Source organism: Pogoniulus pusillus, chromosome 19, assembly GCF_015220805.1.
Source record: "Pogoniulus pusillus isolate bPogPus1 chromosome 19, bPogPus1.pri, whole genome shotgun sequence".
In the NCBI taxonomy this organism is placed as follows: Eukaryota; Metazoa; Chordata; class Aves; order Piciformes; family Lybiidae; genus Pogoniulus; species Pogoniulus pusillus.
Window position 1 is genome coordinate 4,606,228 of NC_087282.1, and position 15,401 is coordinate 4,621,628.

At 55.9% G+C, this 15,401-nt stretch overlaps 1 protein-coding gene across 1 annotated transcript in view; it reads left to right on the top strand.

The window, feature by feature from the left end:
- Positions 1-273: 273 nt before the first annotated feature.
- Positions 274-15,401, top strand: part of EFNB1 (ephrin B1) — a 57,960-nt gene continuing 42,832 nt past the window's right edge. Inside the window, exon 1 of the mRNA XM_064159016.1 lies at positions 274-552. Within this exon, the coding sequence (XP_064015086.1) occupies positions 437-552 (116 nt within the window). The 5' untranslated portion in view covers positions 274-436. The remainder of the gene's footprint in view (positions 553-15,401) is intronic.

Genomic DNA, 15,401 nt, shown 5'->3' on the forward strand with positions numbered 1-15,401 from the left:
ATGGGCCGGCGGGACCCCGGCGCCCCGATTGCCCGTTCCCATCGCCTTCTCCCCGCACCCCGTTCAAGCGGTGACCGGTGGAAGCTGGGGGGCAGTTGTTCGGGGGGTGGGGGCAGAGCGCCGAGGTGTTAAAAACCCCCAAAAGCTACGCGTGCCCTTTAAGAGCAGCAAGTGGGCGTGTCCCTGCCGGTCGAGGCCCCCCCCGCGCCGCTCAGCCATTGGCCGTCCCGCTTAGGGCTGCCCGCAGCGTTGCCTGCGCGAAGCAGTAGAGGGAACGTCGAGGCGGGCGGCGCCGCTGTGCGGGAGGGGACGGCGGCGACAGCAGCGTCGGAGGAGGAGGAGGAGGCGGCGGCGGCGGCGGGACGGGAGCCGGAGGAAGGCGGCGGGGAAGCGGCATGGGCGCCTGACGCCCGTCCCGTCCCGCCGCCGAGGGACGATGGCGCGGCCCCGCGGCGGGCGGTGGTTGCTGGGCGTCCTCCTCGCCCTGTGCCGCTTCGCCGCGCCGTTCGCCAAGAGCCTGGAACCGGTCTCCTGGAGCTCCAGTAACCCAAAGTACGTGCGGCGGAGGGGCGCGAGGGGAGCGGAGAGGGAGAATCGGGGATGGGGGTGGTGGAGAAAGCCGCCTCGCACCCCGCCTGGCAGGAAAACCGGGAATATCCACCCAAGGCGATGAATGTAATCCAAGCCGCAGGATTTCGGAGGAGATCTTTGCCTCCTTGGGAGAGCGCAGCGAGGAGCGGCTGGAGGCTGCGGGCGACGGACGGAGAGGAGCGATCCCGGGGCTGGAGTACGGACCCTCGCTGAGCTCCCGGGGCTGCTTCTCGGGGCTGCTGCCTTTACCTTTTCGGTTTTTATTTGTGTGTTTTTTTTTTTTTTCCCTGCCCCAAACCTTAGGCTTTTAAGAGGTTTTTTTTAACCCTCCCCTCGCACCCCCATTTTTAAAGATCGGGGCTTATTAATAAACATTATCTTCAAATATTTTTTGGGGGGGAGCGTTTAAAATCTAGTGGCTTTGTGTTTTTTTTTTTTAATATTTTTTTTTCTTTCTTTAAAGTATTTATTTTTTGGTTCAGATTCCACCCCCCCTGCGCCTCTCACCTTTAATTCTTCCTCCCTGGAGCTTGGGGAGGCTCCGAAGGTGCTGCCGCTGCCTCTCCCCGGGGCCGGCTGCCCGCTCCCCGGTCTCAACACCGACTCTACAGCTGGATTTATCCTCTTTTTATTTTACTTTATTTTATTTTTATGATTTTCCCCCCCCTTTTTTTTTGTCTTTTTTTGGTTGGTTGGTTGGTTGGTTGTGTTTTTTCTTCTCCGAACAGCTCACGGAGGAGAGCGAGGATCGGGGGTTGTGTGGGGGGATTTTGATGCGAACGGGACCACCCCGGTCCGGCGAACAAAGCCGGCGGTGGGGCTCCTCCGCAGCCCTTCTCTGCTTCTCTATACCCCCCCCTCCACCCTCCCTCAAATTCCCTACATCCACACGTCCTATATTTGTCTGTCTCTCTGCCCCGGCTGAGGTGCAGGAACAATGAGAGAGGGATGAAGGGGTGAGGAGGGTAGAAGGTGGAGTGGAAGGTGTTGGACTGGTCACTGCTGCCCTGGGATGGTGTCAGGGTGGTTTTGCTAGCCCTCTTGCTGGGCTTTATCTTGTAAATCATGGAATGTTTGTTGATTTTAGCCCCTTCTCGGCTTAGAAAACAACAAATCCTGCTTGCAGCCTGGGTTTGGGGTTTTTTTTCCCCTTTTCTCTCTTTTTGTTTTTCTTTTTTCTTTTTTTTCCCCCCTTTTTTTCTCTCTCACTTTTTTTTTTTTTCTTCCTCTCCCAACCACATTCCTCACAAAAGAGAGTTTCTGAGGGTTGGAGAGGACTGAAACGATTTGGTCGACCTTCCCTGCTTGGATGCTTTTACTCTAAACCAACCGTTCATGGCTCTGTTTTTTGGTGGAAATAAAAAAAAAAGAGGCGACTTTGGAGGCTCAACAGCCTCAAACTCCTGCTCAGCTCATTGGGAACGCTGGGATGAGGTTGTGGAAGCTCCCGTGAGGTCGTTCTCCTGCTTGGTGTGGCTTCCCTTTGGAGACATGTCCCTTGGCTGGGGAGCCTTTCCTCTTGGGAATCGGTTGGGTTGGTGAGGGGGAGGCAGGGAGGCTGGCTCCAAAAACTAAAAACCAACAGCAAAAAAAAATCACCTTTTTATGTGAAAAAGGGCAAGAGAGGGTGGAAAAGGCTTGGGCTTGCTGCTGATTGTGGCCATGTCACCCCAGTCCCCTTCCTTAGTGTTGCTTTTGTTAAATGGCCGAGGCCTGGGACACTGGGGAGGACGTGGTGGGCACACCCCGGGGGGTATCACCCTGCTCTCTGTCTCCTGAGAGCCTGCTGGTGCCTGGCACTGAGCCCTGGGTGTGGTGGGTTCTGAGGTGTCCCTTCCCCTGGAGCACTGCTTGAGATTTTCTGATCCCCCCCCCCCCCATTTTGGAGGTTGGTTGTCCTCAGCGTGGCTTTCTGGTTGGGTGCCGTCCTGCGTGGGCACCGCTCTGGTGGGCACCTCGTGTTGGGTGTGGGCTTGGGGGCAGCGCTGGTGCTTCTCCACGGGGATGGGAGAGGGCCCTGAGGAGTGCCGAAATGTCGTCATTCCCACCCAGGAATGGCTCTGCTGGGGTGGGATCCCGTGATGGAACCCACGCTTGGGTTTTGCCGTGGTGGGTGCTGTGGTTGCCCGTCCGTGATCTCATCTGTCTGACCCCGAGCCCTCATCTTTGGGGTCCTGTTTCGAGGTGCCTCATTGTTTCACATCCTTGTGCTGTTGCAGGTTGGGTGGCACTGGGCAGAGCCTCTTCCCGGCCGCTTCTGCCTGTGACCACAGTGGAGTGAACCAGCCTGGGATGTACAAAGTCCAGTTCCAGTCTGAGGAGAAGCTGAGCTCTTTGTTATGCTGGGCTTAAACCCGGGTAGATGCATTAACATACACCCCCCCCCACTCCCCAGCGTGTGCCCACCACCCTGTTTTGAGCTTCCAAGGCATCTGTGGGCGATGCCTTGACAGTGCCAACTCTTTGCCAAGCTTTAACTCTTGTTTTTGGAGTGAAGAGAGTGAGAGCTGTGAAAAAAACACCATGGCTCAGTGGAATTTTCCAACAGATAGAAGGAGAAAACATTTCACATTGGGATTTGCTGGAAATAAGGAAAATATTTTCCTGCCCTTCGTTCCCCTGGGCAGCACTTACAGGGCGTGGGGTTACAACTTCACCAGGGTGTCCTCGGTGGGTTCCTGGTCTTGTGGTGGTTGTCAGCATGGTGCTGATAACGTCTCAGATAAGAGGGATGGTTTCCTCGTGGAGTTGAGACCAGCTGAAGCTGTAAGAGCTGCGTGCTGCGCTGGGAAGCGTCTGCCTTTGGCTGCTTGGTGTGTGCGTGTCCAAAAGTCAGCGGTGAAATGGTCACCATTGTCCTGTTGTGATCGATTCTCTGTCTTCTAAGGGCAAAAAAACCCCAGGCCTAGAAATGCTTTTGCTGAGTAAAAAGTGACAATTGTCCTAAACCTGTGTTTGGGGTGAGCTGAGGCTGAGCTGAGTCTCCTCTCAATGAGTTTTTCCCCCTCTGAATGTCCAAGGAGCTCCTTGGAAAGACTCTCAGGGAGCAAAAATGGTTTCAATTTTATTCCATCGTGTCCAAAGGGGGTTGCAGAGGAGAAGATGGAGGGATGTGTTTGGGATTTAACCCACCCTTGTGCAGCCTGGCCAGGGGGTTGGTGAGAGCGTGCTGGCCTCAGGCAGCCGGGAATAGCCGGGGAAATTCTGGCTTAAATCCTTTCGGAGCTCCCTTGGCTGTAATTGTGGAGAAATATTGACCCTGGTGGGCTCCTGTGCCGGCCGTTAAAAGGAAGCATTCCTCATAAAATATGGCTTGGAAAATTCATTTCGGGCTGGAATTTGCCTCTCCAGAAAGTATTTTAATAAGGAGGTGGGGGAAATGGGACACATCATCCACATAGCTCCGCAGGACGGGCCCTTGCTGCTCAGCTTCGCTCTTTTTTCCTCCCCCCCACCCCTCAGATAAAGTTTTACAGGGCTCTGCTCGCTTGCTACCTCGGTGGAGCAGCCCAGCAACCTCCTGAAAACAAAATAAGTGTATTTATTTAACAAAACATTACAGGGAAGGGGAGGGGAATAACCCACCCTGAGACAAACGCCTAACCCTTCGTGGGATTTCTGCTCTGCCTTTGCCGTTGAGGCATCCTGCAGAATTGTGTGACTGCTGGGTTTGAAGCCTGGTGTGAATTTGCCCTTTTTTAATGCCATTTCTAAGGGACAAAGTTCTTGCAGGGAGGGGAATGGCCGGGCCTGGAGCTCTGTATGGGTGCACTCGCACTTGTCGGAGCAGATGGAGTTGAATTACCGTAGCAGTGGGTGCAGGAGATGCTTTGTAGTAGAAGAAATTGGAAAAGAGGGAAAATGTGTTGCTTGTTTTTTAAGTTAGAAGCCATATTCGGCTTGTGAAACCTTTGGAGGCTCCCATCTCCTGGAGGTTGGGGCTCCCTGGCAGACGCAGAAGGTCCCATAAAGGATCGAGTGGGATCTGGTGAGATTTGGGGTTTTGCTGAATCCCTGAAGGTTGGTTTGAAGGGAACCTGGACAGTTTGCAGCCCAGTTGGAGTTTCCCGCTGGAATGGAGGTGCCTTTTTCCTCCCTGGAATGGAGGTGCCTTTTTCCCCCCTGGAATGGAGGTGCCTTTTTCCCCTCTGGAATGGAGGTGCCTTTTTCCCCCCTGGAATGGAGGTGCCTTTTTCCCCCGTGGAATGGAGGTGCCTTTTTCCCCCCTGGAATGGAGGTGCCTTTTTCCCCCGTGGAATGGAGGTGCCTTTTTCCCCCCTGGAATGGAGGTGCCTTTTTCCCCCCTGGAATGGAGGTGCCTTTTTCCCCCCTGGAATGGAGGTGCCTTTTTCCCCCCTGGAATGGAGGTGCCTTTTTCCCCCCTGGAATGGAGGTGCCTTTTTCCCCCCTGGAATGGAGGTGCCTTTTTCCCCTCTGGAATGGAGGTGCCTTTTTCTCCTCTGGAATGGAGGTGCCTTTCCCCAGCCTGCTGAGAGGGTGCTGAAGGAGCCCTTTGCTGGGTGCTGGGGGTTGTGCTGATGGAGAGAGCCTGGTGTTTGGCCCTTGGGTGTTCTCTCAACGTGGGGCCGCTCTTGCTATCACCCCCCCCCCACCCCACCCCAGGCCCAAAACCACTGTGCCCAACCTCGTTACCTTTCTTGCTGGGCTGAGGAGGGGAGGAAAGGAGCATCCAGGGCTCCTTGTGTGTCATTTGGGAATGACTTCATTAATTTCAATTAAAAAAGAGCGAGCGGAGGCAGGGCTGCGGCTGTGGCAGTAGCTGGGTAAATACCGCTGGATTCTATAAAATGGATTTAACTGCTTCCTTGGAAAGAGGGAAGAAAAAAGAGCCGTGATGGGGTGGCTGATTGATTGTAAAAGGAGCCCGGAGCTCGCTCCGCAGCGCAGCAGCTGCTGCAGCTCCTCGGAGCCTTGTGGCAGCGGGCACGGGATGGGGCGCGGAGGCCTTTGGGGACCCTGGGGGGGCTGCGTCCCTTTGCTGCTCCATCGCTTGGGATTGGAAGCTGCTTCTTGGATCCTTATCCCAAACAGGGTGGGATGTGCCCGCAACCCAGGTCAGGTGGGCAGAGGTGTCACTGAGCAGTTCTGCTGGGTGGGCAGGGGTCCCCCCTCCTGAGCTGCTTTACTGGGCGAGCTGGAGTTCTCACAAGGAGCTTTACTGGGCGGGCAGGGATCCTCCTTGAGTAGCTTTACTGGGCAGGCAGTGGTCCACATTGAGCAGCTTTACTGGGTGGGCAGAGATTCCCTCCCTGATCCGCTTTACTGGTGGACGGGGGTCCCCCCCCCCTAAGCCCTGGACATGTTTGTACTGGTTGAGAATGCTGAAGAGCTGTGTGTGCAGTCTCTTGCATGACACATATTAGGAGACGTTGGATCGTCCCCTGGAAACCAGAGGGGTTCTTTCTTTCCGTATGGGATTGCTGGATCTCATCTGCCCCATAGCTTCCCGGTGGCGCTGCAGTCCCTGCACCCCGTCGGTGATGGGCAGTGCGGTGGCAGCGCTGCTGGGAAGCCCGAGGAGCGTCGGGCTCCGGTGGGAAAACATCTTGTACCGATCAGTAGCACATGCTACTTGGAGTCTGGCAGCTGAACCAGGGTGGGGGGAAACAAAGCTGAAATCCTCTCTGTGTCTAATTAATGATCGCTTCTATCGGGAGAGCTGGAGGAGGACTCGGGGCTCAGCGCTATCGCGGCGTCACATCTGGGCAGGAATGTGGCGGCAGGGCTGCGAGGCTTTTGTTGTGCTTGCCTCAAACAACCGAGGCCCTTTCTGCTGCTTTCCGACCTTTTGGCAGCTTTTCTGGATGCTCTTCTCCTTCTTGTCCCTCGCTCTGGGGCAGGTGGCATGGTGGAGAACCCTCCTTTGGCGAGCAAGAGGGGGTGGTGGTGGCGTTTTGCCTGTTCATGGGGAGGTTTGGCCCTTGGTGCATGCTTTGGGCAGGTTTCTTTTGCTCCCCGTGGGCTGTCTGATTGGAACACCGGTGTTGTGCTCATGGCTGGGCTGGAGCCTCGGAATCCTGGCGTTCCAGGCTCCGCCAGCCTGTCCAGGCTTGGTTCCAGATGAGTCGGACAAGCCGAGGCTGAACGTCCTGCTTGGTTGGGCTGGATTTGTGCCCAGGGTGGGGTTTGCACAGCCTCTGCGCTTTCAGGGAGCAAAGTTTTCCCTCTGGGACTGCAGCCAAACCCTGCTGAGGCCGTGGGGTGATGCCCAGCCTGGAGAGGGGTGCTTGGGCTTGTCCAGCACCCTTCTTCCTGGGGACAGCCAGGAGACGGGGGGCAGCACGGGGCGGCGGTGGGGGGATGTTTCTCGTGGTGTTTCAGCGAGTGGTGGCTTCTGGAGCTCTCCCCGCCGGCGCCTCCGGTTGGGATGCAGCCTGGCTCAGGTGCCGGCGTGGCAGTGCCGCCCCGGCAGAGCCGAGCAGCTGTGCTTGAGAAATGCCAGCTATTTATATCCACGGCTCGCCTGCTCCGGAATAACCTCTTCTAGCTGCAGCCGCCTCTTCCCAGGTGGGCTGCTCCCCCTTCCCAAGGCTGCTGGGGGAGAGGGGAGGCTGCGCAGAGACCTGGAGCTGGAGGGGTTCGTTAGCGTCCAGCCGTGAGGTGGATGTTTTCTCGGGCTTTTGTCCCACCGTGGTGCTGTGCCTGCGTGGATGTCCACGTGTGCCACGGCAGTGGGGTTGGGCCGTGGTGAGAGGCTTTGTGTGAACCCAGTTTGACGTGGGTTGGCTCTTACTGGTGCCAACGCGGAGGTGCTAGGGGCAGGGTGCCAAGGGGATGCCATGAGCTCTCTGTGTGCTCCCTTGTGATATTTTAGAAGCAGTCTCCTCTGGGTGGCTGGGTCCTCCCTCACTGCAAAGGCTTGGCATGATGGTACCCTCCCTGGTAGGCACCCTTGACTCAAAAGGGAGACCTTCTCACTCTCTTCAGCTACCTGAAAGGAGACTGGAGCAAAGAGAGTATTGGTCTGTTCTCCCAAGTAGCAAGACAAGATGAGAGGAAACGGCCTCAAGTTGTGCCAGGGGAGGTTTAGGTTGGACATAGAGATGAATTCCTTCCCCAAAAGGGTTGTCAAGCCCCAGAATAGGCTGCCCAGAGCAGCAGTGGAGTGCCTGTGGGGTTTAAAGGCTGAGTAGATGTGGTGCTAAGGGACATGGTTTAGTGGCAGACTTGGTAGTGTTTGGTTCATACTTAGACTTGATGATTTTAAAGGTCTTTCACAGCCTAAGTGATCATATGATTCTGTGTCCCTCATTGTTCCATGGTGGGGGACCTGAGAGCTGCCTTCCAGTCCCTGAAGGATCCTACAGGAAAGCTGGAGAGTGAATTTTCATAAGGGTGTCTAGCAACAGGGTAAGGGGGAATGGTTTGAAGCTGAGGGAGAGCAGGGTTAGACTGGATCTTAAGAAGTTCTTCAGTATTGGAGTGGTGAGACTCTGGAATAGGTTGCCCAGAGTGGCTGTGGATTCCTCCTCCTTGGAGGTGTTTAAGGCCAGACTGGGTGAAGCCTTGGGCAACCAAGTCTAGTTGAGAGGCATCCGTGCCCATGGCAGGGGAGTTAGAGTAGATGATCTCTGAGGTCCCTTCAACCTAAGCCGTTCTATGATTCATTTCCTGGAAATCCTTTCCCTCACACTTGGTGACTCCCTGGCTTGGAGCATGAGCTCAGCCTTGGGGACCTTCCACCCAGCTTGGCTTTCAGCATCCTTCTGAGTAGGTTCTTCAGAAAGCAAAGTGTGTGTTCACTGCTTATCAGCTATAAATAACCTTATAGTGTTAATATTGATCCCTGAGTGTTCACATGTTCTCCTTTTCATCAAGGCCAGGAAATGTCTGCAGTTGCCCACGTGTTAGTGCGGGGCTGAGACTCGACACCATCACCTCTTTGCTACCAGTTTTACCATTTTGATGGGTTCCTGAAATGTCTGAGCACAGGCTGGGGCCTGGACTTATGCACAGGGCGGGGTCTGGCAGCAGCACAGCATGCAGTGATGGTGCTGGGGGTTTCAGTGGTGCTGGTGGATGTGGTGGTGGTGCTTGGGGGTTTCAGTGATGCTCAAGGGTGTGGTGGTGGTGCTTAAGGGTGCAGCGGTGGTGCTCAGGGACACGGTGCTGGGGGTTTTGGTGATGCTCAAGGATGAACTAATGGTGCTCAGGCATGTGAGAGGGTTTCAGTGGTGCTCAAGGGTGTGGTGGTGGTGCTTAAGGGTGCAGCGGTGGTGCTCAGGGACACGGTGGTGGGGGTTTTGGTGATGCTTAAGGATGAACTGATGGTGCTCAGGCATGTGAGAGGGTTTCAGTGATGCTCAAGGGTGTGGTGGTGGTGCTTAAGGATGCAGCGGTGGTGCTCAGGGACATGGTGCTGGGGGTTTTGGTGATGCTCAGGCATGTGATGGTGGTGCTGGGCTCTGGCATCTTTTGTGTTTGCTTGCTGTTTTATTGCAGCCCTCCCCTCCAGCTCCCACCGGGCTTTTGGGAGGCAAATTGTTGCTGTGCCCTGAGAAAGCAGCGATGGATGTAGTGCAGGAGGTGGCTGGTTTTGGTCCGGGAGAGGGGTCAGGGCAGACTGCCCCCGTGCTGGCGAGGACGGCGGCGGAGCTTGGGCGCAGCTGGGCGGGTGGCATATGGAAAGGATCTGGGTGTAATATCCCGGGCTGCAGCGCGGCTTTGCTGAAGAGGCCACTTCAGCAGGGGACGCGGCGTGGTTAGTCCTCCCGGCTGACACATCCCAGGCCTTCCTCAGACTTGAAAGAGCTTGAGCTTGCCTTTGAATCTGAGGATTTATAGCCCTTTTAGGCCTCTCCAATAAAAGCACGGCTCCCTCCTCAGACAGAGCCCACCGTCTCCCTCCTCCAGGCTCATTATCCCGGGGATTTGTGTTGCTTGCTCTCGCTCTGTTGTTCGCTGCCGCAGCTTTCTTCAGATGTGCGGCCGAGAACTTCAGAGTGTAAAGGCAGAGCTGGAGAAGCTGCAGGTCCTGGCTGCGCTGCCAGGACGTGGCCCTTGCCATGATCTCGAATGAACGTGGCTAGCAGTGTGCAGGGTGAGGATGCTCATCTGATGGGGATTGAGGGTATGGCAGCATCTCTGCAACTGGGGAGCTTTGTGTCCCCTGCCTGCTGTGCTCCTGGTGATCTCCGAGCCATCCCTCGAGGGCTTCGAGCAAACAGGGATCAGCTCCCATCCCTCTGGGTGAGCACATGGAGAAAAGTCCACCCTGTCTTGCCTCGCCTCGACACATGTAGGCACTTCAGCATCCTCAGCCCTACAGCTCATGTCTGCTTTATACAGGCACATCAAGCCTCTAACTGCTTAAAGAGAGGCTTAGGAAAGAGTCCAGAGAAACGACATAATAATTATTGTATTACAAATTGTTTCCTTTAATGGGCCCTGTCGGATCGCTCAGTCTGCAGAACACATTGTGCCTTCCCCTCAGCTCCTTTCCACTGCTCCAGCCTCCCCTCGCAGACCCGGCCCTGCTGGAAAATTCCTCCTGCCGACGAGCTGAGGTGGTGGGGTGAGGGATGGGGGCTGTGTGGGGACCCCCCCAGCACGGAGAGGGAAGGATGAGGTGGCCTCATCTTCACAGAGAAGTCTTCTGAGCAACCTACTTTGGTTGAGGATGTCCCTGATGACTGCAGAGGGGTTGAGGCCATTGGAGGTCCCTTCCAGGATGGACTGTTCTATGATTCTCCCTGTGGGTGGGTAGTGGTCCCTGCCCCATCCATTGCTTTGGAACGTGACATCACCGTAGACTTTGCTCATCCCATAGGCTTTTGTGCTGGTGGCATCTCCAGCTGATGCTCAGAGCTCAAGGGCACCTACTCACTGGTCAAAAACTCCTTGCCCTGCCCGCACCGGTGCCGCAGGCAGAGCAGGATGGGCAGAGCTTAGTTCCTGCCCTTCCCTGGCATTCCGGGGCTTGCGTTGGTGGTGGACGGCTCCCAGGCAGCTTTTTGGCAGCACTTGCCCCCGAGGGCTGTGGGGTGTAAGGAGAGGAGCCACGAGCAGCAGCAGCACGGATTTTTTTGTGGCCCCCAAAGAATAAACGTGTCGGAATTAAGCAGCAGGTTACGTTTCTTCAAGGCCGAGCAGCAAATATGTTTTACATTTGGCAGCCAGCAGCGGAGAGCGGGTGGGAGAAATTTTCCAGGTATTGCGTTACACTTTCCCCTAAAAGGGCTCTGCTTTGGGGCTGGGGATTAGGGGGAGGAGAGGAAGGGGCACCCCGGCTGTGGGGATGCATGGGGGCTGCGGTCCCCCTTCCTGGTGCGTGCCCGCAGCTCTCTCCGCGCTCCCGCTCTGTCCGGGCCGTGCTGCTCACCCCGACTGACTCAGAGCTACGCTGCGGGGGCTGGCTGGGATTAATTTTTGGGATTCCTCCCTCTGGGTGCGATGGGAAATTTCCACCTGGCCGTGGGCACCGCCCCGCTCCCCCAGCTTGCCAGGCTTGGCCTTGCCCTCCTCCCCTCCTCTGATGTCTACAATAAATGCTTCATGCAAGAGCGAGCCTGGGATCCACTCCCAGCACGGAACTGGGGCTCGGCCAATTAGGCAATTATTTGAGGAGAAGAAATTAGAATAAAAAATAATAATTCTTCTTTTTTTTGTTTTTTTTTTCTTGGGTTTTTTTGTTGTTAGGGGAGGGTCTGGACAGTGCATCAGCCAGCAGCTGCTCTCTGGTGGGGTGAGCTTGGAGGAGGGAGGGGGGCTCTGCATTGCCCCTGCTCTAGTGGCCTCTGTTTGCAGTTGCTGAGCCCCTCTGTGTCCCCTCCACGTTGGCAGGATGGAGAATTGCCCCCTTGCACCAAGCAAGAACTGAAGGCTTGGTATCTTGTGCTGCTTATCCCACGCCCCCTGCCACCCAGCTGTCTCTCTCCCCTGCGTGTCCCTCATCCCTGGTGGTCTATGAGCAACCCTTCCAGAGCTGGCACTGGTGCATCCCATTGTTCCCAGCTTCCTTCACAGCAGCAGCAGCAGGAGGAGGAGATGCTTCTGGAGGAGGTGGGGAAGGGCTGTTGGGGGATGGCAGAGCCTCCTTCCCTCTCACTGGGCAGAGCTGCAGTGCTCCATGGTTTGGAGGCCTGGCCAGGATAAGGTTTCAAGGAGATGCAAAGGGCTGGAGAAGGCTGGAATTTCTCTTTCGACTCTGTTTGGGTTGCACATCCATGCTGGAATGAACGCGCTTCTCAGTGATGTGCCTCCTTCCCCTGCCCCCTCGTTAGCGGTAGCTAATTGCTGAAATAATTGGGGCAGCAGCAGCCTGACAAGGCAGCGGCGCTGGGCTGGGGTTGGGAGAAAAGAGGAGGATCCATCATGTGGCCCCTCTGAGCCGTCTCACAGTTCTCCATCTTGCACCAGCACCGCTTTGTGTTTGCCTCTAAGTGTTGCTTCAGCAGAGCTTTTCCCTGTTTTCTTTCATTTTTTCACTTGCCCACAGGAAAACTTGTTAGGAATGGAGGAAAGCCTGCCTGTGGGATGTTGGGGTTGACACCACTGTCTTGGCTGCTTGCTCCCATCCTGCTGGTGATGGCTGCCAGGGCTTGTGTCTGTGGGGCTACCACAGCCCTGATGGTTTTGGTGGGGGGGGTGACAGATGGTGGTACACAGGCCAGTCTGTTGAGTTTGTGTCTTGGGCGCTTCCCCTCGTGTTCCTTAGCAGAATTCAACTCTGATCCCAGAAGGAGGTGGGGAGAGGATGGCACCGCAGCAGGGTAGTGGTGCCCTCTCAAGGACAGTCCCACATAGCTGGTGTGAGGTGGGTCCCACACAAGTCCGTTCCCAGGAGCGATTCTCCATCCCCGGCAGCTTCACCACTTGGCAATGCTTTTGATCTCTGCCCTGCCTCGCTTAGCGATGGGTGCTGCTTCCCTAATTACCCCCTTCACGTGGGGCTGCGCTGGTTGTTTGTGCTTACCCTGCTCTCCCAGGAAAGAAAACATAAAATCCCCTTGGAAGGGTGTGTGCAGGGTGGGGGAGCACAACTCGCTTTCCCAGAGCAGGCAGGAATCCGGCTGCGCTCTCTGGATAGCCCTGGGTGCTCCCACCCACGGCAGGCGCTTTCATGCTCCTCGGCTGGTTTCATAATACCCAGGAGAGGCACGAAAGTCTTCCAAAACCACCTCCCTTTGCTGTGTGTGGAGCCCGTGGGCTCAAGGTGGTGCCTCCCTTTCAGGGTGCAAACCAGTTGGTGGAGCTGGGGGTTTGCTGGTGGTACTGCCTGGCTGGGAGGGCACCGGTGCCGGCTCAGCCATCTCTTCTCAGCTGGGATTTATTCCTCTTGGTGCAGGCTGCGTCTTGTGCCTGGGCATATTGAGGGGCAGGAGCAGTGGGAAGAAGAGTGCACGGACTCCTGTTGCTGTCCCTAGCCTGGGGAGGGGATATCTGGAGTTGGGTAAGGGCAGTGAGGTCCTGGCTCCTGCTCTCCCAGGCAAGGCCTTTTCCTCTTTGTTTTCCATCTTTGAGGATGGAGATGTGTGGGTCGAGGATGGAAATGTGTGGATTAAGAATGGAGGCACATGAGCTGGGAATTGAGGATGGAGGCATGTGGGTTGGAGATGGAGATGTGTGAGTTGGGGATAGAGGCACATGGCCCATCCCACAGAGCTCCCAGGAGTTCCTCCATGCCTGTAAAGAAGTTGGGAGAAGAAGTTGTGGGACATCAAATTTGCATTAATGTGCTGTGGCTTCATAGCAGTGCACAGACAGAGCAGAATCGTTTTGTATTGCTACCTGAAAACACTTTCTCCTCAAGTGTGGGTACCTACAGATGCCAGTCCCTGGTATGCCCAGTTCATGCTGCGTGCCTGTGACCTGGCAGGAAAGACCTTGCCCACTCTGTGCCCTCTGTTGGGAAACCTGCTGCCACCCCCTTGTCAGGCAGTGGGACAAGACTCCCTTTCCTGGTTTATTCCAGAGATTTGCTGATAGTACAAATGGTTTCCTTACAGGAAGCTGAGGGGTGGGTGGCAGAAGAGTGCTGGGACAATCCCTCCCAGGTGCTGTATGTGTTCCAGTCAGCAAAACCAAGGAGTCAGCCCCAAAACTGGGTCTGTCCCGAGCGGTTTTGCCCATCTCAGACCACAATGGCTCTTGATTTCAGCCGGTGTGAACGCAGGAGCTGTGGCTGCGGCTCTCCTGGTTCTGTGAGCCCCTGAGCTAAGGCTTTAGGCTCTGTGTTGAGTGCTGCAGGACCAGGGATGCGATCCAGAAGTGGCAGTGCTGGGTAACGTTGTGCACGGATCCCTTTCGGAGGCTGCCCGGCTCTCACCGCGTCGGGATGTGTGTGCTGTAAAAAGCAGGGGTTTTGGTGTCTGGGCGTTTCTGCGTTGTTCCCAGCAGTGGTATTGATGATTCTTTGTTGGTATTGGCGATCATCTGCCGGCATTGTCACCCTCTGGCTGGCAGCACCGTGCTGTCTGCGCACCCAGGCATCGCCAAGCGGTCGGCGCTGGGGTTCAGGCGCTGTGTGAGTTGGAAGGCAGCAAATGGTGGGTTGTTTGGATCAACTTCCCTGAAGGTAGAGATTCTTGAAGGGCTTCTCTGCTGACCTTCTCCTTAATTACTGCTCCGCAGCGCCGGGAGGACGGGCTGAAAGGGAGTAATGAAGCGTTGTCAGCCCGGCCGGGGCCCCGGGAGCAGAGCGCCGGCTGCCTTTGCGCTGGGGCTGTGGCGCTGCCTCTCTGCCCCTGTTTAGCCAACTCCTTCCCTGCAGCTTCGACTCCTAAGACCTATTTTAAGGCTATGGCTCTGACCTTGATTTGCCACAGTGGGTGTGGACACGGCAACTTTCCTGACTGCGCCAGAGGTAAAGCTTTGCTGATGGTGAAGGTGGAAAGGGCGGAGAAGAATGAGGAGCAAAATGGCTTCTCGGCTTGCTGGACACAGGTTTTATTTGCTCCAGACAAAGCTCGGTGGGAAGGAGGAGGGAAAATGTGAACGGAGGCAAATTTGCCCCTCCTGTAGTATTTGTAGTGCTTCTGAAGGTGAGAGTTGGGTCACTTTGCCCAACACCAGCTCAGCAATTCCACCCTGTCCCCTGAGAGCGTCTGAAGTCACACAGGGAGAAATAATGCTGGGGGTTAAAAATAGAAGCTGCAATAGGAAGGGAGGACTGGAAAAGCTCCGTGTCAGGGGAGGTGGGCAGAGCCCAGCCAAAGGCGTCAGGACTGTGCACTGCTAGAGCTGGGCTTGAATGGGTTAGACTGGAATTAAACCACCTTTGTGCTTGTCCTACCCTAGAGGGGATTTCACTCCTGGGCTTGGATGTCAATCAAGTTGGGGAAAGTGCTGCTTGTTTCTGAGAGTCTTGCAGAAGTTTGTTAGGGAGATGTGGTGCTGTCGGGGCCAGGGCTGGGGAAAAGCAGCTCCTTAAATCCCAAATATCTGGGGAGAGCAGGTGGGCCACGGCTTTGACAGAGGAGGGCCTGGCACTGAGTGGAAGTGGCACTTCTAAGACTGATCTGGAGACAGATGAACTTAAACTTTGAGCAAAGTACTTTCCTGGGACGTTACAGAGCCACCAGCCCTGCTCCTTGCTGGCAGCAGGGCATGCAGAGTGCTGCTTGGCCGGGAACGGGTGTTGAGGGAAGGCTGCTGACTGGTGCGGGACAGTGAATTCTGCAACCTTTGCCCAAGGCTTTTCTTAAAGCTCATTGAAACCATCTCTGGTTACTGGAGCCTGACCAGAAATCTGGGCAGCAGGGGAGGCAGAGGCAGCCCAAGTTCCTTGTCCCCACTGCGGGGACACGGCCAGCGCTGTGTCCCCCCCCCCCCAGCTGCTCCCTGAGGCA